The sequence below is a fragment of the Rhinichthys klamathensis genome, unplaced genomic scaffold, assembly GCF_029890125.1.
Source record: "Rhinichthys klamathensis goyatoka isolate OS25496 unplaced genomic scaffold, OSU_Roscu_1.1 h1tg000068l_1, whole genome shotgun sequence".
NCBI lineage: Eukaryota > Metazoa > Chordata > Actinopteri > Cypriniformes > Leuciscidae > Rhinichthys > Rhinichthys klamathensis.
Window position 1 is genome coordinate 2,040,014 of NW_026606611.1, and position 19,888 is coordinate 2,059,901.

The 19,888-nt window shown below is 40.1% G+C and overlaps 1 protein-coding gene across 6 annotated transcripts in view; it reads right to left on the reverse strand.

The window, feature by feature from the left end:
* The window catches only part of kdm3b (lysine (K)-specific demethylase 3B), a 29,596-nt gene extending 10,753 nt beyond the window's left edge, over window positions 1-18,843 (reverse strand). The window contains exons 1-22 of one of the 6 annotated variants that reach the window (XM_056250255.1): window positions 18,417-18,843; window positions 17,215-17,388; window positions 16,466-16,579; window positions 16,241-16,346; window positions 15,293-15,417; window positions 15,123-15,191; window positions 13,240-13,413; window positions 12,688-13,095; window positions 9,592-10,819; window positions 7,262-7,469; window positions 6,960-7,174; window positions 5,727-5,879; window positions 5,505-5,609; window positions 4,755-4,882; window positions 4,388-4,652; window positions 3,879-4,126; window positions 3,518-3,793; window positions 3,258-3,429; window positions 2,944-3,034; window positions 2,699-2,829; window positions 2,490-2,609; window positions 357-380 (exon numbers count right to left, since the gene is read on the reverse strand). In XM_056250255.1, coding sequence (XP_056106230.1) covers window positions 357-380; window positions 2,490-2,609; window positions 2,699-2,829; window positions 2,944-3,034; window positions 3,258-3,429; window positions 3,518-3,793; window positions 3,879-4,126; window positions 4,388-4,652; window positions 4,755-4,882; window positions 5,505-5,609; window positions 5,727-5,879; window positions 6,960-7,174; window positions 7,262-7,469; window positions 9,592-10,819; window positions 12,688-13,095; window positions 13,240-13,413; window positions 15,123-15,191; window positions 15,293-15,417; window positions 16,241-16,346; window positions 16,466-16,579; window positions 17,215-17,388; window positions 18,417-18,575 — 4,693 coding nt within the window. In that variant the 5' untranslated portion in view covers window positions 18,576-18,843. Of the gene's footprint in view, window positions 1-356; window positions 381-2,489; window positions 2,610-2,698; window positions 2,830-2,943; window positions 3,035-3,257; window positions 3,430-3,517; window positions 3,794-3,878; window positions 4,127-4,387; window positions 4,653-4,754; window positions 4,883-5,504; window positions 5,610-5,726; window positions 5,880-6,959; window positions 7,175-7,261; window positions 7,470-9,591; window positions 10,820-12,687; window positions 13,414-15,122; window positions 15,192-15,292; window positions 15,418-16,240; window positions 16,347-16,465; window positions 16,580-17,214; window positions 17,389-18,416 lie in introns of all 6 variants that reach the window. The other 5 variants (XM_056250254.1, XM_056250252.1, XM_056250251.1 and 2 more) reach the window with 5 other exon arrangements.
* Window positions 18,844-19,888: the final 1,045 nt, after the last annotated feature.

The window sequence follows — 19,888 nt, forward strand, 5'->3', positions numbered from 1 at the left end:
GGAATTGTGGTTTTCTTTATTATATGACCCCTTTAAAAAATAAAGCTAACTCAATCAAGTGGTCTGAAGGGGCGTTAACACAGTGAAATGTAACACCAACAAAAAACACTACGGTCACTATGTTTTGGTGTCCTGGGAAATTCTGAATGGAGTACAAAATGGTGCACTGAGAGGTGTATTGTCCATAATTATTACCCATATATTGGTGTTTTATAAAAAACGATCAACAATAATACATAATTTAATGTAAAGAGTAGTAAGAGATGGGTTAAAGCAATGGGAGTGTAGAACAAGAGAGAGCGAGAAAAGTGGGAAGGGCATGCCTGAGTTGAGACAAATGAAAAAAATGCACAGACCTTTAAATCCAGCGAGGTCTGCTTCTGTAAATGAGAAATGGTGCCACAATCAAAAATAGTAAGACCCCAAGAGCACAGGCCGTCCTAAAGGCCTTGACTGCATCCGGGCCACTGGCCTGTGAGTGGTTTGGATGCTATAAAGGTGCTACAATTGCTCATAATCTGCACAGATTCTACCATGAGAGACCTTAGTCAGAGCAGATGCTATATTTAAATATAGCTGCAAGCAGCCATTAATGGGGTTCAAGCATTTAAGACCTTCATGCCAACTATGCTGTTGGGCTCTAGGCCGAACCGAAATGTAGGCCTGAAACCATAAAATATTCATGATGGAAATGTATAGTATCAGTGCACCCTAATTCTTTGAAAAAAAAATAATGGTTTAAAACATTTGTTTATCAGCCAATGCTGGATAATGATAAAGATTAGATTAAAAAGACTCCTTGTCCCTCTTGTGGACAACAGTAGTATTAAAGGCTTCATCTTCAGTTGAAATGTTTGATAGAATGTACTGTCAGCCCTCTGAGCATCAGAAATCCTTGAAACCTGGCATGTTTCTTCAAAATCAGTTGTTCTCCATATCTACACCGTTTTGTGAAGTTTCTACTTTGTGCACACAATATATAGATATATAGACTCACAATGGGAAATAACAGAAATATATATATTTTTTAAATGTTATCTGCTAAACGGTTTCATTGATCGAAATTCTTTTGACAACTTTTTGCCATGAGGGTCCCTAGATGATGCATGTGAAGTTTCGAGCAAATCGGACAAACGACCTATGAGGAGTACGAAAAAGTAGAGTTTTCGAATAATCTCAAATAATTAACAAATGATTTGATTGACAACAGTGGTTCTTGAAGCAAAGTTGTTCAGTATGAGGAGATCTATCAAATGATATGCATATTGTGTGGATGTGACAAACACCACGTGATTACAGAACCATAAAACTCGTTAGCGCCATCTAGTGGCCGATTTCTTTAAAAATTCTGACAGACCTCTAGGGCTATGAGTGCCCAAACTTCACTGGCTACTGGCGGCCATGTTTTTCAAGATACGCCAATGTCCTCGTAGAATGACGTGGCACCCTGGAAAAAGACACTGCATGCCAATTTTCTAGTCAATCGAACTAACGGTTGCGTAGTTATAGCTGTTTTATGGCATTTTCGTAATATAGCGCCACCAAGTGGTGAATCACAGCAGAAATTTCTTTGTGTGACCACAGAATGAGCTCGTACATGAGTATAACACATTTGGTGAAAATATCTCAATACTTTCAAGAGTTATAGCCATTTTAGTGAAAGTGGCCCTGCCTACTGCGAGCGTTGTCTGACAAATGGCCTATGAGGAGTATTCAAAATGGCGGGAAAATTTGCATACCGGAAATGACATCTGTGATATACTGTATCTATTTTGTTCTATTTGATTGCCATTTTTCCTATCTAAATATTTAATCTATGGGTAGATTCTCTAAGCTTATGCCTAAAGGGACAGTTCACCTAAAAATGTAATTACTATAATCATTCCAAACCTTTCCTTATTCCACAGAACCCAAAATATTTTGTTAGACAGAATGACCAATTCAACGTTCACTTTATGAGGAAAAAGACGCAATGAAAGTGACATCAAATTCTGCCTCTCCTTTCGTATTTTGTGAAACGGGTAAACAACAACATGAGGGTCGTAAACAAATGACAATTTCCATTTTTGGTTAAACTAACCCTTTTAGGACAGGAGGTGTTTTCAGGGAAATTAAACCGCTTGTGGACACGGTGTGGATTTTACATTTTTGGTAATTCATTGAAAGTTTGAAACCATTATTGGTGATAACACTTGCAAATAAGACAAAATATAAACAAAACACTTGATTTAATTTTTTTTTTTTTTACCTTGAGCTAATGATTACAAAGGTTGTTTTTTTTTGGTAAGAATAATAGACTACAAAATTACTCAAAATTCCCATCCTTATACAGTACAGGAACAGACCACAAATCTGGGAGATACAAACTAAAATATTACAATATGATTTAGCAATATAAGTGAACAGAAAAGTAAATTAGCAATAGAAATGTTATATTTTGAAATCTAGCAAACCTCCTTGACACACATGCACAAAAGCTTGATGCTTACCCTTTTCTTGTTCACTTTCTCCTTCTGGGACACCCACATACACCATTACGTTAACTGCATCGGATACGTCCAGATGCAGGTTAGTGGTGCCAACCTTCCTGTCTTCTGTGGAGATCAGACCTGAGAGAGACACGGCGAAGGAAAGAGGTCAACAAAATGCCAATGTAATCCTCTTGAGTACTTGAGTGTTTTTAATGAGGATCCCTTACCATAGGCATTGTACATTTTAGGGCCCAGATCTGGCCGAACGAAGAAGTTTGGAAGACGAGAAGCCAGGTTGAGACGGCCGTCTCTCTTTGTGTACTCTGGCAGAGGAAGGTTGTCCATGAGATCATCAAATCTGCAAGAACATAAATAAGCCAAATCATAAAAACTGCTAAACACACTGGCTGCTCCTAGTTAGATATAGCACAGATGAAGATACCAAGACGCCAAATGACATCAGAAAACCTACCGAGTGGGCATCATGTCTCTGAAATCTTCTCCAGGAGGCCAGTCTTTGAGTTTTAGTACCATAGGTTGGCCATCTCCACCTTGTAACCGTTCTAGAAAAAAAAGGAGAATATAATAGACCTCCAGGTTAAAGTGGTTTTATGGTTAACGGGTGACCATAAAATAGTTAAGGATGTTAGGGACCATAGTTAGGGATGTTAACAATTATTCAACAATCACTTAAACTGTTGTTAATCATTTAAAAAACCAAGCCAAGTTTGAGCATACAGTCCAATCTTGCTCAAAGTCTAGAGATGTTAAAGCGTCTGTACTCACTGGAAATGACCTGGAAGCCATCCCAAAAGTCTCGGACTTTGACATCAGAGATGATGGCGCAGTTCCTACAGTTGACCAGGTCTACATCCTGGTCTCCAAACTCCAGGCTGAAAGCCTCAGGCTTCCATAAGTTACCCTTCAGCCTCCTGTGTATGCCCGAGACCAGCACAGGCTAAACAAAAACAACAAAAAGTGTTATTAGCATCAGCAGAACACAACTGATAAAACTAAAGTACTTCCATTTGACCGTCACTGCTCACCTGTCCTTGTTTCCAGCACTCTCTGAAGATCTTCCAGTTGTTGGTGTTGCTGGGGTCCTGCAGGCAGAGTAAACGGCCATCACACAGCCAGGAGTGGGAGGTGTGGGGGTCGAGTACGCTGAGGCCCATCATCCCCTCTCTGCGAGGAACAGTCCCAGACTCGCCGCCTTCTGCTGACCCCGACACACGCCGACCCTCTGCCTTCTTTGTCTCTACTACTGATGCAATGATATGATCCAGGAAATTAGGAAGACCTCCCTTCATTTTATCAGCCTGCTAAGGAGGGAAAAAACAAAACTATATTAATAAAAGTCTCAAAAAATAATGCAAGATAGATGCAAGTTAAAGCGCTGATACTTACACCAGCAGTGGAGAACACTGAAGGGAAGGGGACTCCTCCCTCTGTGGGACCTTGCGGGAGCTTTCCAGGGCCATAGTTCAGCAGATCTCGGAGGCTAGTACCCTCTGCTTTGGGTTGGGATGGCCCAGCACCCAGCAGCAGACTATTGAAGAGCTTGGGGTTGGACCCCGAGGGTTTGGGAAGGGTGCTGAAGGAGTCCAGGCCAAACGGAGTGCGAGGGTCACGACTCATCATGGAACGCAGAGACTCTGAAAAATGATAAAGCAAGAGGGAGAGCCTGAGCACATGGTATCTCCACAGAGCCCTTGCAAAGATTCACCAAGAAGCTGCAAATTCAAGAGATTCATTCCTTTTGTATGTAGTAAGTTAGGTGAAGGTCCAGGGTTAGTACCTAGTTATTGTAATTACTGTAATAAGTACATAGTATGTACATGGTGAACAGGACTGTAAAATAAAGTGCTACCCGCAGTTGAGAACCACTGTTATAAAGTGCCTCCACATGGTCTCACCTTTAGGCTCCTTTTGCGTGGCCAGGTCAGCCAGCCAGTGCAGGGCTGAGGAACTGGCTTTGCTATCTTTTGCGGCTGGTGTCGGGGCAGCAGGAGGGCTGGACGCGCTGCTGTTTGTCCCACTCGTGCTTGATGTTGTGTCACCACTGCCCGCCTCTTCAACAGGTTCTGTTTTGACCACTACACCTGCTGCAGATTCCCCATTGGGGCGGGTTGTGGCTGAAGTGGTGCTGGCTCCATTCCCCGAAGTGTGAGCTGTACTCGACTGCACCAATTAAGAGATAAAAGATGAGATATTGCAAGAAGAGACTAAATATTGCAGAAACATGTTTGTTTGTTTTCTAAAGGTATCAAAAAGAAAACTTGCCTGTGAAAGGCCATTTGGAGCACTGGGCCGCACCAAGGGTTTGTTATGTCGACTAATGCAGGGACAGTTCGCTTTGATCCCCCATTTACCTCTGGCTGAGTGTACCATGTCACCTATGCTGTACAAGGCTAAAGGGGTACAAGGAGAAAGTATAAATGTGCCCATGGCTCCAGTTACCGTGATTTCACTTAATTTTAAAGGGGTCATGAACTGGCTTTATAATTTTTTTTATATTGTTGTCTGAGGTCAACTTATAACGTTCGCTTGGTTTTTACATGTAAAAACATCAAAATGAATAAGTAATAGGCTATTTTCTACCCTAGTTTTGAGCCTAGCTCAAAAACCCTCGGTTTTTATGGGCGTCTCGCATTGAAGACTTGGAAGTAAACGCCCACTGCTGTGAGTGGATAACAGTTTTGCATATTATAATGAGTTTAACGTGTAATGCGCGAATCGGTGGGCGGGGCTAAACCAGCCGTGTTGAAGTAGGCGTTGATCTTCTTCTGGGGGGGGTGGTGTTTTATCCTCTTTGTCGTCATAGTTCCCCACTTTGAAAAACGAGTCGTTTGCTGAGCCTGGTGTCAATAAAAGCTTTTATTGGACTAACAAGGACGTTTTCAGTTCTGAAACTTACAGGATATTCTTATAATATGATGACCTCTTAGATGTCAAAAGTTCAAGGAAAATTTGATTTCCCAGTTCATCACCCCTTTAAATCTACATATATTTAATAGGAATAAATGCACTAACCTGTGCCGGGTATAATTTGAGTGGGCATGAGGTTCTGTGGTTCGTGTGGCTGGCCTTTAGCACACTTCAGCCATGAGAACACCTCTTCATCAGGACTGTCGTCTACTGAAAGAGTGGAAGGAGGAGTCAGAGACATGCTGTAATGGATGTACATGATACAAGATAGTGGTCTTGTATCAAACAAAATGAGCATTTGGCTAGTCATTCTTGTTGCATGTCTACCTTCCGGTGGTCTGTTCTTGCGTAGCCGGTAGCAGTCAAGACAAACACCGAAGCCGCATTTGCGACACACCCAGTGGATGTTGAACAGTGTCGTTTCACACACATCGCACATTTCTCTCACTCCCCTCACCGCTCGCTTCCATGCCACTTTTTCTGCAAAATCAGGATTATCAGATTTTATGCAAGTCCTTAATAGAGTTTTAAAATAGTCACTAGCTTTTTGTTTTTGTTGTTTTTTAGTTCTGTTAATATTTTAGTGAACATTTATAACATGACAAATGTTATATTTTTTTATTTTAGTTAAAAGAACTGTTTTTTTTTTTTTTTGCATTGCTAGCTTTTATTTTAGTAACAGTCTCAACTATTAAGTACTAAAGTGTTCACACTAAAATAAGTGACCTTGAGGTCCTAATAAACTTGAGGCTGCATAAACAAAAATTATTATTATATTATGTTTATTGCTTATAAAACAACAAATGGAAAAGTGTCTAAACCCCTTTACATTGGGCCTTATTCATAAAACTTGAGTAGATTGTGTAATAAAAAAGATTTTTTTATGAATAATTTGTTCTGCTTATATTCCATGAATGAAGACTGAAATGTCACAACAATGATGGAAGATACATCATTTTTTTTTAAATTGCTCAGATAACAAAAACAGCAATTCATTCATGTGTCCAAATTTTTAACCACAACTTTTAAATGCGTAATTTCTAGACCAAGAAAAGTAAAAACAAAAAAAAATTTAAAAATTCAGCTCTACCTAGAATCTTGAAATGTTTTAAAGGAAAATTGTTACTTTTTTGTTTTTAATCTGATTTGGATAGTTCACCCAATAATGAAAATTGTCATCATTTACTCACCCTCATGTTGTGCCAAACCTGTATGAGTTTCTTTCTTCTGTTGAACACGAAATAACACATTTTGAAGAATGTTGGTAATCAAACAGTTGCTGGTCCCCATTGACTTCCATGGTAGAAAAAAAAAGTCAATGGGCACCAGAAACCAACATTCTTCAAAATATATTTTATGCTTAACAGAACAAAGAAACTCATTCAGGTTTGTAATGACATGAGGGTGAGTAAATGATGACAGAACTTTCATTTTTGGGTGAACTTTAAGAACTACTATATGTGCAAATAGTGTTTGGTTTTATGTGATACTTTATGATTTATTCAGATTATAAGTTATTCAGTGTGAAGTTTAATGTGTGAAACATTTACAGTTACTTACGATGGGGCTCTACCATCATCATAGCCTCTTTCTCTGACATGACCAATTGGCAAAACTGGTCACCCACGTTTGCTAAAATATATTTGGACGTGTCCAGGTCAAGTCCTTCATGTACCGCGAGGGAGGGCAGCCACAGCCCCATTGCCATGCTGTCACTCTGCTGCGGGCTCAGGAAACCTTCCACACGAAGGATTCCCTTCTTAGTGAAAGCCAGCCTGTTACAACACAAGTCAAGATGTCAGAGTCATACCTTAGGCAAGAGTTAAGCTAGTCATACCTAAAGTTGTCTGAATCTTATTCACCTGCGAAAGTGGAAGAATCGGCAGGCCACGTTTGGGTCATCATCATCCGAGTCCTGCTCGCGGGATTTCCGGTAGCGCTCCAGACGGCACTCGCGGCATTTGTGCAGGTGGGGAGCCACGTTAATGCAAGAGCCGTCTTGCAGGAAGGACTCTCCGGACTGCTTCAAGCGCCGAACCTTACTCTGGTCCTTCAACACGGACTGTCCCACTAGATAAATGTTCACACATGAACTCAAAATCAGGTGACCGTGAATGCTGACTGATCTATCAATATGAACTACTGCTTAGCGGCCGGTCGTTGTGGATTTTTTTTGATGGCAATGATGATGCTGATATCTTAGAAAGCAAGGTGGCCGATGGACAGAACTGTTAAACAAAGACAGTGAACTAATGAATAGTTCTGCAGGGATGACATTTTTGAGGGCCAAAACCCAGGCAAGTTTATATCACTTCCGGTTCTATCATAATGAAGTCAATGGGTTTTTGGTTAAATGCCTGAAATAAGGTCTGTGGTGAAAACAAGCTCAAGGCTCAATCCATGTCAAGACAAACATAAATAGTGATGAAAGCCAAAATATTAAATGTAATGGATGTATATTGACTGAGTAATCCATTATTTTGTAGAGGGGGGTCAAAATGACAATTTTCACATGAGATTTGGAGCCAAATTACAGGTGGAAAAAATGACTTTAGAAAGATGGCAGGCAGCATCATTATTTTGTTTTTACACAGAGATCGGTAGGTTTATTAGTTAAATCTGTTCACTTTAGCAATCTTTGTTGCATTATATGCCAACAGTGACATTTCAAAAATGGGAAAAAGCACTTCTTGTGTTTTTTTGCCTCAAGTTTGCATGCCTGGAACTCAAGAAGTATTAAAGAATTCTTAATATTCTTTTAAATTATGGTTTTTAACAAGCATTTATTTTGGTATCTTCATTTTAAAGGCCTGATATGGCTCAATCCCAGAGATATGGAGATTTTAATGCGACTCCATAAGTAAATTGTACACATTTTCAAAGGTCCAAAACCAAATGTGGGTCACTTCACATACAGCTGCCAGATACTTTTTTCTATTTAGGAGGAATATTTGAATATTGAGTTATTTCTAACACAATTGCACAGTGCCTGAGTCTGAGCACTCTGTCTGAGTGCCATAAATATTATTTTTCCCAAGTTCAAATGGTCATTTTGACCCCCCTCTACAAAACAGTGAATAACACAGTAAAATATAATCATGAGATTTAATATTTTGGCTTTCTTAATTTGTACATTTCTTTCACCAGAAAAAAAAAAAGATGGTTGAGTTGACGTTATTTTCCCGTTTTATTCTACAACATAAAATGCATCAGCAATAGCCCCTTGTAATTTCTTTTAAAGCTTTTATTTGTCTTGAAAACTGCTAACAATTGGCTAAACGGGACTACGGAAGTTTATGGTGATATTAACCGTCATCAGCTGAACAGGTAAACTCATCTATGCACTAATCCACTTTCATAGCCTCAATGTGCTTATAATCAAACTATTCTAACTCAATCTTTCAGGGAAAATGTTCTTTAATAAAGAGTTGTTGGAAGCTTAGTGACAGCGATGTTGAAGTCATGCGATGGTGGTAAAGTTTGTTTATAGCCTACTTTTAGCCTTTTACTTCTGCCGATAGTTTTTAGGCTTTATAATTCATAAAATTTGTGTTAATTTGTGAAGATTATCATAATGAACAAATCGTGTAAGAAAGAATCATAACCTTTTGTTAGTCACAGCTTATTTTCTGCAATAATACAAAAGCTAATGGAAAAATCCTACAGGGTTTGTTTCGAGGGAACAAGGGTAATGCTAACTTACGGGTTAGCCTACAAAAATGTCATCACTGCAGCACTCACACACACAAAAAATAGACGCACAGGAGCCCCCATGCTCACACACTGCTATCAGTTCTCAGAGATGTCAAAATAAACATCTTGCTTCTGACATATCAGCCAAACTGAAACTTACTAATTATCGGCATTGGCCAATAAGTCACTGTCAAATACCGACCAATATATACATTGAATGACCACTACTACAGATTGCATAAAAATGCTATGACGCAAAACTCATAAGGCATGAAGCAAAAGGAATTAAAAGTGAATTGAAAAGTTTCAACTGTTTTTGTCCATACAATGAAAGTCATTAAGGTCCAAAACAACACTGGACCCCTTGACTTTTATTGCATTTTCCTTCATGTTTCACAGATTAGAGAAACTCTTACAGGTTTGGAACAACATGAGGGGGAGTCAATGATGGGAGAACTAATTTATGGATTACACAGCATGCAGTAGTCAAGCATGTTACCTTTAAAGGGTTTGTTCCGTGGCCGGCCCTTAGGCGCAGGCAGGGTCTTATTCTTATCCTCATTGGCTGCAGCAACCCCAGGTTTCTGGCTCGAGTTGTCCTCCCCCTCGCTCAAATCAGACAGGTCACTGTTGCTACTGGACTCTGAATCCCTTTTGGTGGACTGACCACGTTCCTCCAAGGAAAACTTGGTTTGGTCGAAGGGCATAGCGACACCTTGGCCTTCAGTGGAGAGGTGGGTTCCCGTGCTGACATCTGAACCCTCTTTGCTTGCTTTGGACGTTTGTTGTCCATCCTGGGCTACCGATGTGAATGACGGAGTGGTCATGAGAGCAGGAGGGGCGAACTGGGGAGTTAAGATTCCCTTAGGAGGTTCTGCCATGGTGAACAGATTTGGTTTGGCCTCATTACCAGGAGGATCTTGACTAAGTACACTGGTGCTGCCTGAAGGTGAAACAGCAGATGCGGACAGGGAAGAGGATGACTTTGGAGTTGACAAGGAACTGAAAGGGCTGTGCGAAACAGCTCCACCATAAGCGAGAAATGGATTCGTCTCCTTCGACGCCTGTAGGAACAGGTTCTCGTGAGTTTCTGAAGCCTTGTTGCCAGCAAGCAAACCGAAGCCGCTGACTGGGCTCGAGCTGTTAACATTTCTAATCCCACCACTGGCACTTCCAAGTCCACTGGTTCCTAATCCCAAAGAGGGTTTCAGCACCTCCGCAGAGCTCGCAGCTTGACAGATGGCTGAGGGGAAAGTGGCTGGGAGTTTTCCGTGTGCCTCCACAACCCCTCCAAAAGGCTTGTTCATCAGCCCATTGCCTGCAGGCTTGATATCAGGCACTTTTGGCTGCTCTTTCAGTGGTGTCAGGCCACTAGCAGGTGCTGAACCAAACAGTCCAGCAGATGCAGAAGCCACAACCGCCTTTCTGAAACCCTCGGAGGGAGCGGAAGGCTTGAACAGGCTAGGCGGCTCCTTGTTCAGGCACTCGGACAAGGATGTGAAGGCCTTTGCCTGGCCTTGTGTGATACTCTGGTTCTGAGACATGCATTGAAAGAACAGGTTCTTTGAGGGATCAGCGTTCTGCCTGTGCGGTTCCTTCGCAGCTCCAAAGGGAAAGCCAAAAGGCTTGTCCTCCTGGGAAGAACCATTTGTCTGTGTGGGAACATCTCCAAACTCACTTGACTGTTTACCAAATACTGCGGCAGCCAGAGCAAGGGTCTTGGGGGTCTGAAATATAAATAAGCCAAATAAGTGACGGTCAAAGACTAATCTTGTTAAAAACCAGTGTTGATATTAACTAAAACTAAAATTCAATAATTGAAATAAAACTTCAATTAAAATAATTGAAGGGTTATGGTGCGTTCACGTGCTATGGTAATTATGGTAAATACCAAAAGCCGACATGGAAAATGCACAAACACCCCCTCATGTGGTATTTTCCACTGGGCAACTCGTAGAATATTTTGATGCACGAGTTGCCGAGATGAGATTACCTTTGACCTTTTCAAAATGGCGGAGAGCAACGCAAGAGTTGTGAATGGTAAAAATAAGTACTATCTGGTACTATTAATGATCTAGAAAATATACAGCATATTATTTACCGTTTGAGTTTTGATAAATCATTTTCTTGCTGTAGCAGATGACTTAAGCAATCTAAAATAGTTTTAGCTAAATAACAGGTCTGGATCTCCATCTTTTTACCACATTACGACAACAAAAGCACTTGAACGCAACACACTGGTAAATACCAGTTCACAAGTGGAAAATATCATATTTTCCATAGCATGTGAACGCACCATGAGTTCACCCCAATATTCTGTCATCATTTACTCACCCTCGTGTTGTTCCAAATCCGCAAAACTTCGGAACACAAATAAAGTTATTTTTAATGAAAAGAGGTTTCTGTCCCTTCATTTCATTAAAAATATCTTCATTTGTGTTCCAAAGAAGAATGAAAGTCTTATGGGTTTGGAACGACATGAGTGTCAGTAATTAATGACAGAATTAAAATTTTGGCAAAAAATAAAATAGTTAAACAGAAAACAAACCAATAAAAATGACAAAAGCACATAATTATTAAAATATAAAAAATGAGCAAATTTAAAGGTGCATTGGGCAACTATTCGTGTTAAAAATACCTATTTTTCTATCCTATACATGCTTAAAGAACTGCCTGATGGGCTGAGTGAGCCCTTCTCTGTGCACTGAGATTGCCTCTATAATCCTGTCCAGTAAAATATATAATTCGGGCTCTAATTTGAGACTGGGCGTGACGTCATGCGCGTTCACGCTCACCAGGCTATGTCTCGCAGGTTTGTGTATTCGCTGGCGCCGCCATTCTCCGCATCAGCGAAGACAACTCGTGCGTCAAAGGTAGAAGATGGATTCAAAGAGACGGGCTTGTAGCCCATTCAAAACACCAACGCAAACTCCACGTAAAGTAAAGAAAAGAAAAATTTTGTCAAGTGCCACCAAAAGGTCCAAATTGGAGTCAGACAGGCGTCGGAGTAAGACGAGAGTCAACCTCGGGAAGGCATTCAACAAATGGAGAGATCTCCTGTCTGCTCTTGGTCTCAAACGGGATCCTCAGTTGGCTTTTTTCTTGATAAAACGGTAGATATAGCCCATTCTCTAATGTTTGATACGGCCAATCTATGTATGACAACAAATGAGGATGCGTAAAATGTGTAATGCTTTAGCGTAAGCTAGATACATGTACAATCAGAATTGGTTGCAGTTTCGCTTGTCGCCAGAGGGGGCGTAGTTCTGCAAAAACTCAGAGACTTGCGCTTTGCACCTTTAAAATAATATATAAATAACACTAATAAACATGGCAAATTTTTTGATAAACACTCTCTATATATTAATGTTGATTTCATATGGTTTTGAACATTCCTATTTAAATAAATCTGAAGATGTTTTAAATATTTTTTTCACCATCAAAAGTATTTCTTTCAAATGTATATTAAATCATAATATTACATTTTTGGGGACTTTTTTTTTAAACATTTTTAGGGACTTTTTTACATTTTTAATGTATTATTTTCAAATTAATTAATAGATCCAAAAGGAAAAAAACAACATAATTTTCATACCTGGCTTGCTTCTGGGGTTGATCCCCACATACTGGGCTTTTGGTTTGCATCTCCAGGAACAGAAAGAGCCACACTTGAAGCATTGTCTTGGGAAGGCGACGAAATGGTCACAGGACCTGGAGACACCAGGGCAGCTGTTTTAGGATACCCTGAAAGGACACCTCCCTCCTCCCTCTCAGATGCTGGGAGTGTGGGAGATGACTTGGGGGCAGGGGCCCCGGGCACCAAACTGGGCATTTGCCCCAAAGAAGGAAAAGTGTTAGAAAAAGGCGATGGGGCAGGCTTCAATGGAGGTGGTGTTGGAGTGGACGCAGGAAGCACCGCTGACACTGAAGATATCCGTTCTTGGTTTGGGACAAAACTGCCATTCTCCTTGACAAAACTTGTGCTCCTTATGTGGGAGTGATCCTGCTGAGAAGAATTGGTGTTGTTAGAGGAGTCTTGGTTTGGGAAAGCAACTGGACTACAGGTGCTCGACACCCTCCCACCTACGCCACCCCCTCCGTCTTTTCTCTCCACTACTACCTCTGCCGGCATCTCTACACGTGTTACCATAGCCTCAGCGTCCTTGTTGGAGCCATTCCCATTCTGGCTGTCAGAGGCACCCTCCCCGGCTCCTTTGAAACGTTTGAGAGTAATGTCTTCATCTCCTTCAGACGCTGTCCGGCGCCGCCGACTGCCCTCACCTTTCCCACCATCACCCTCCTTCTTGCGTCTATCTTGGCTCTAAAAGAGATATGGTAGAATGACCCAGGCACAAGATCCATTACGAAGTTCATATATATGTGTGAGTATGACTATATGCATATAAATGTATAACTGTTCAAAATGTTTAAGAAAGAAATTCATGTTCACCACAGCTACCTTTATTTTTTATATATTTAAAAATGTAATTTATCCCTGTGTTTCAAGCATCATTATTTCAGTCTTCAGTGTCACATGATCCTTCAGAAATCATTCTAATATGCTGATTTGATGCTCAAGAAACATTTTTTATAATCATCATTAAAGTTGAAAACAGTTGTGCTGCTTCATATTTTGTGGAAATTTAGTTTCAGGAATAGTTCAAAACATCATTTATTTGAAAAGAATTATATATATATATATATATATATTATAAATGTTTTACTGTCACTTTTGATCAATTTTGATCTTACTGACCCCAAACTTTTGAACATTAGAATTTAAATTACTTTATGATGATGATTTTATCTTGTAAAATAGGGCTGTCAACTTTAGTCGTTTAGTCGACTAATCGGTCGATGCCGTCTTGGTCGACTGACATTCTTATTGCATTCCAGTTGCATTTTTTTTTTTTTTTTTTTTACCAATAGAAAGAAATTTTCAATGATTTACTCCTTGATATTTATTCCTTTATAAGCAGTTATATATTACTGTATTCTAAATATAATTAGCCTATGGTTTATCCCCAACTTTAAATGCTTTAATTTAGGCTATTTTGTAACAGCGCCACAGTTAAGCGCACACACATAGAACACTCTGTGGCTGGCTGCACTGCTGCTTCGTGCTCAGTAAGGGATATAGGTAGTTTAGCTGTATTCATTCAGTTAGAACGCTACTTGTTTCGGTTGTTATACACTATATGTTTTTATCTGGATGCAGCGTGGACGCACTTGGAAAAAAAAGAGCGCGTCGCACCGCGACCGCGTTGCTTCCATCATGAGCGCGCACACCCCGCGCCTACATTTGAAATCGAACTTGAGCGCGCAAAAGACGTGAGCAGTCCCGTTAACGGCTTTATCATGCTGACTCAATAGATTGTGTTTTCTTGATATGTTTTTGTTTTTATTTGTACACTTGACGCATTTGAAAATAGCCTAAATAATGTAACAAAACGAAAATAAACCTATATGCGGTCCTACAATACAGCCTATTATTATTAGGATTGTTTTTTAGGCTCTTTGGGTTTTTTTGTGCGTTTGTTTTAAAACTCCTAGATCGGCTGGACAAAAGTTAACCCATAGCTTTGAAAGAAAAGAAGAATATACACCCTGTATAAACGAGAGCTTTTGTTAGGATTTTTCATTGTGGTAGATAGCAATTATATTTTTTGTAGCGTGCGGTGTGGTCAGGTGCGCGATTGTGATCAAAACATCGTTTTTTTTTTTGTCGACTAATCGTTGCGCAGGACAAGACTTTGGTCGACTAAGGATTTCTTTGATTGACTACAGCCCTGTTGTAAATGCATTTAAAAATAACTGAATGCAATTTGTTCTCAAAAAGACTCCTAAACAAGTATAATTTCCAACTATTATTGCTAATCTTTTAAATATTTTTTTTGGTAAATCAAATTTAACATTTAATAAATTATTTCTGGTGCAAGTAAAAAAATATATTACTAAAAACAATTTGATAAAAAGCGAATTCTTTGGAACACTCTAATCGACACTAGCAGTGACAGAATTCTAACATACCTCATCTGATTGTTCCACAGCAAGCATCACATGAATAACCCGCGGATCGACCACTTGTGTCTCCTCACCCTGCAATGATAAACCATGATTGACACATTAAGCCACACACTAAAATCAGCTTTGGTAACACCATTAGTTTCTAAAGACAGCGCACTGACTTGCACACAAACCTGGTCCATGGTAATCTCCATAATGTGTGAAACAGGATCATGCTGAGACACGAGTCCCAGGGCCCAGGGCTCCCCAAACTCCGGCTGGTACACCTGTACTCTCCGACCCTGAATAGTGTAAGATCCTGCACAAGACAGAAAAGAAATAAAGCTTATATTATCAGCTTAAAGTGAGTTCACCCTAAAATAAAAATGCTGTCATCATTTACTGACACTAATGTTGTTTTGTTCCTCTTTAAAACACAAATGGAGATATTTCTAAAAAAATCTGAGAGATTTTAGTCCCTCCACTGAAATTCCATTCACCTAAAATGACGCTTCAAAACGTTCAGAAAGAGATCATAAAATAAATCCATATGCATCAAGCGGTTTAGTCCAAAGTCTTTTAAAGAGACAATCACTTTATAGGATGAACAGATTGAAGTTAGGCTTTTATTCACATATAAACATTGGTCAGCAAACAATGTTTACAGCATTTAATTTTGGTAAGCGGAAGCTCAAGCATGGTTGATGGAGGAGCAAGAACCAAGTACAGTTGAGCTTCTGTTTATGTTCGCTGATCAATGTTTTTATGTGAATAAAAGCCGACATTCAATCTGTTCATCACGTAAAGCAGTCGAGTCTCTTCGGAAGACTTATGACTAAATTGCTTGATGCATATGGATTTATTTTACAATCTCTTTATGAATGTTTTGAAGTGTTGGGAGAAAAGACTTTCAAAGGAGGGACAGAGATTTCATTACAAATATCTTCACTTGTGTTTCGAAGATGAACGGAAGTCTTATGGGTTTGGAACAACATGAGGAGGATTAAATGACAGAATTATAATTTTTGGGTGAACTAACCCTTTATATATTGCATGACTTGACTTCATTTCAGGCTTTGCACAGGTAAGTTTACTCAAGCACATTTATAGAGTTAGTTTATTTATAGGTAAATGCAACTGACCTTTGCGCAGGATCTCCTGCAGCTCAGAGTCACTGTGCCAACTGCTGATGGCAGCTTGAAGCGCTGGCTTCTCTTGTAGCAGAGAGTGTCTAAAATCTTTTTCAGTCTGAAGAAAGAAAGATAATCTATTTGATCGAGTTCCATTTAAACTTTTACAGTGCAAAAGTTCTGCATTAGTAAATTTAAAGTGATCAGAATGCAGATCTTATGATGATGGTCACCAACCTCAAATGTGTGCAGTGAATTCCCATTAGGGAGAAACGACAAAGTTCTTGGTCCAAAGAACTCGACAGGAACCACAGATCCCAAACCCACACGGTCGACCAGCGGTTTGAACATCTGAAGATAGAGACAAAAGACAACAAGTGGGTTCGGGAAACCAGTACAAACGAGTGAATAAAAACCATATCTTCACTCTTACAAGAGTTCCAATCTAAACAATTTCCAAACGCTTTTTCTAATCAAATTATAACTACAACAAAAAACAAAGATGACTGACAATATGGAGACAGCTCTCGACCTGTATGAAGGTCAGCATGAAATCAAAATTGACAATTCTTTTTTTTTTTTAAATGGAATATTGCAGTATTTATTATAAATGATTTATCCATGCACATTATTATGCGTTTTAAATTAATCTGTCCTTGTAATCTTTAATCAGAATAACTTCCCCTCCCTCTTGCAGCGACATCTCTTCTCTTCTCTGATGATGTGTCTACTGCCGTGAGGGCGGGACAACCTGTCACTCACATCAGATCCACCAATAGCAAACCACAACCATCCAATCAATTCCCCATGGACAAAATCAAGTCCCGTCCTACATATGTTCTTGTTCGAGAAGCCGTTTCACTCGGATATACGTCACAATAGGGAAGAAAAGACTAGCGCAACTTATGTTTCATGCCAACTTTGGGCAATTATGGGAAGATTACCAAGATAGAAAGAGCAGAATCCCAGTGTGCATCTGTACTCACCAAGGCTGGCCATTGAGTAGCAGCCGCTGTTAGAGCCGAGGGAAGGGAGAGGGAAGGGTCGCTGCAGTTGACCCAGACGATGGCACTCTCCACGAGAACCGCACGCACCTCGTCCCCGTACACCTGCACCCATGAGCGCTGCCGCCAAGGGCTCTTCTCAAACTCCACGAACACCTGCAATGAAGATGGAGGGTTGGCATCTTTGCAGAACACAGAAGTAAAATGCTGCACTCTGCAAGAACACTTCAAAGTTTCAACGTGAACTGACGTGAATTCAACCTGAATTTCCATCTGTTGGAAATGGATATAACTGTATAACTTAACTGTATCATATGTTATAAATATAAAAATGCCACATTTTGAATTTTTATCACAATAAGTTCACCGAGTTTCATTTTATAAATCAGCTAGAGAATCTGTTATTTTAGAACAGCATTTAGACGTTTCAAGGGACAAAAAAAGTAACATCAGCTCGTCTTCCGGATTCCAGGAAATAACCGATCACTAACAGATGGTAAAAATTAAATCAAACCAGTGCACAAGAAATAAAAAGCCTGCATGTGTCTCTACCATGCATTTCATTGGTTCTGTACTTGTACTCCACACACCGACCATTAAACTGAATCTAACGCAATTTAATCCAAGACCAATGACTGACAAGGAAAAAACATCTTAAAAAATCTTATTTTAAATAAAGTTTGTCTGTGCGAATATAAATAGCTTATACTTCCCAAGTATTTATCCATTTATTCTAAATAGAAATAAACCATTTATAAAAGCTCATTCTACTTAATACTACAAAGGCAATATGACATAAACAATGGCCCTTCCCTTTGTATTCATAGTGAGTATGTTTAATCGATTTGACGTATGCATTTATCGTGCTTCGTGTATTTTAAATCGCAATGGGCCTAGTAAGCTGCCTAACCAGACAGCATCAATGACTCCCAAAAACACAGGCGGCTCACTAGGATTTAAGGCAGCCCTTATATGCAGCTAGCTACTTAGCTAACTAGCACTCCATCACACACTTAAAAGTCTATCTGCATATCTATCCCTTAATTCAGAATTGGATGCAACCTAGAGTCAGGTCACATTGTGTTACACTGTTAAACTGTCGAATGCACCAGTGTTGATTCGCATGGGCAGGTTTTGTTTGATGTTTTGACGGTGTGTTGTTGTTGTTGTTGTGTCGGTCTCACCTCCACCCCCGGGCTCGCCAGCCCGATCACACTGACCGCCCGGACGGTGCCGCGGAGCCAGGCCGCCGGATCCGTCCCAACGCCCGCGGCAGACGCGGAGCTCCCGTCATTGAGCAGCAGCAGCAGCCGCTTCCCGATCAAACCGAGCGAGTCCCCCATATCACAACCACCATGAAGAGAGCGACTTCCTCTGGAGCTCCGCAAAAATCCGCGATCTATCGTGCCTCAACTAAACTCGTCAATTAATAAAGCCACATATGAATGACTGCAGCCTGTGCGCGCGGGATTTGCATCGGCAAGCTGAGACGACTGATAACGCGCTTTACTGGCAAAGTAAGGTGTTATTGTTCGAGCTTCAGCCCCTTGTCCTCATCCGCCATTTAGCTGTGCAGTGATCAAACGCACCCCTCGTACTGCTGCGGGACTGCGCTTCACGGGCTACCCGAGAAATAGAGCAGCGCTCCCTGCTGGACACTGTACGCGCCATACACAGTGAACGCGCATCTCTGGAGGTCTGTGTATGGGAGGGTCATGCCAAACTCTCGCGAGAATTCAGCTGCGCTTATTTGGACCATAGATTTGGACATTTGGACTTGAAGTCGCACAGCAACGAGATGAAGCGTCCGCGACTTGACAGGAATTGACACTTTCCCCAATTTTTTTTTTTAAATTGTAAATATTTCTTTAAACGACCAAGGCTATTCCCAGTGGCATGTTAAACATAACCTAACCAAATCCTTTACAGAAATGATAGACTAGAACCTTACAAAAACTTTTTGGCCTATCTGTTTAACTCTTTTAATGTTGGATCCAATCCTCCATGTAAATCAAAAATGCTTAAAACTCACTTTAGACCTACATTACACACTATTTTTAAAAGGGTGTTTTTGCAACGAAGGAATCATTTTTGGTTCCCCAAAGAACCTTTCAGTGATCCATTCTTTAAAAGAACCTTTTTCTTTTCTTGGTGTAAAGAACATTTTAGTGGAACCTTTTTCCACTATAAAGAATCTTTTGTGGAATGGAAAGGTTCCATGGATGTTAAGGGTTCTTCATGGAACCAGAATGCCATTAAGAACCTTTATTTTTAAGAGTGTATCATGTGCATCTGGAGTCTCTGGACTATACCTTAAGTTAAATGTCATTTCTTACACATTTCTAATGAATAATTTCTAATTATTCATCAATGTTATCCTGTTTGGTCCTTAGAGCATTTAATTTATCTCATTGACAAATGTATAATTATTGTACATTGTGGAAAAACTAGTAAAATGGTCTTAGACAATTCTTGAGTGGCATACTCACCTGCCTGTAGCTTTCTAGTAGCCTTATCTTGAAGACCTTGATTAGCTTGTTCAGGTGTGTTTGATTGGGTTTGGAGGAGCAGAGCACTTCGTTCACGCCAGATGTCATAATAACCGTAATTAGTATTAGGCTATGATTAATACCTTGTCCAAATACCCACATTTGCG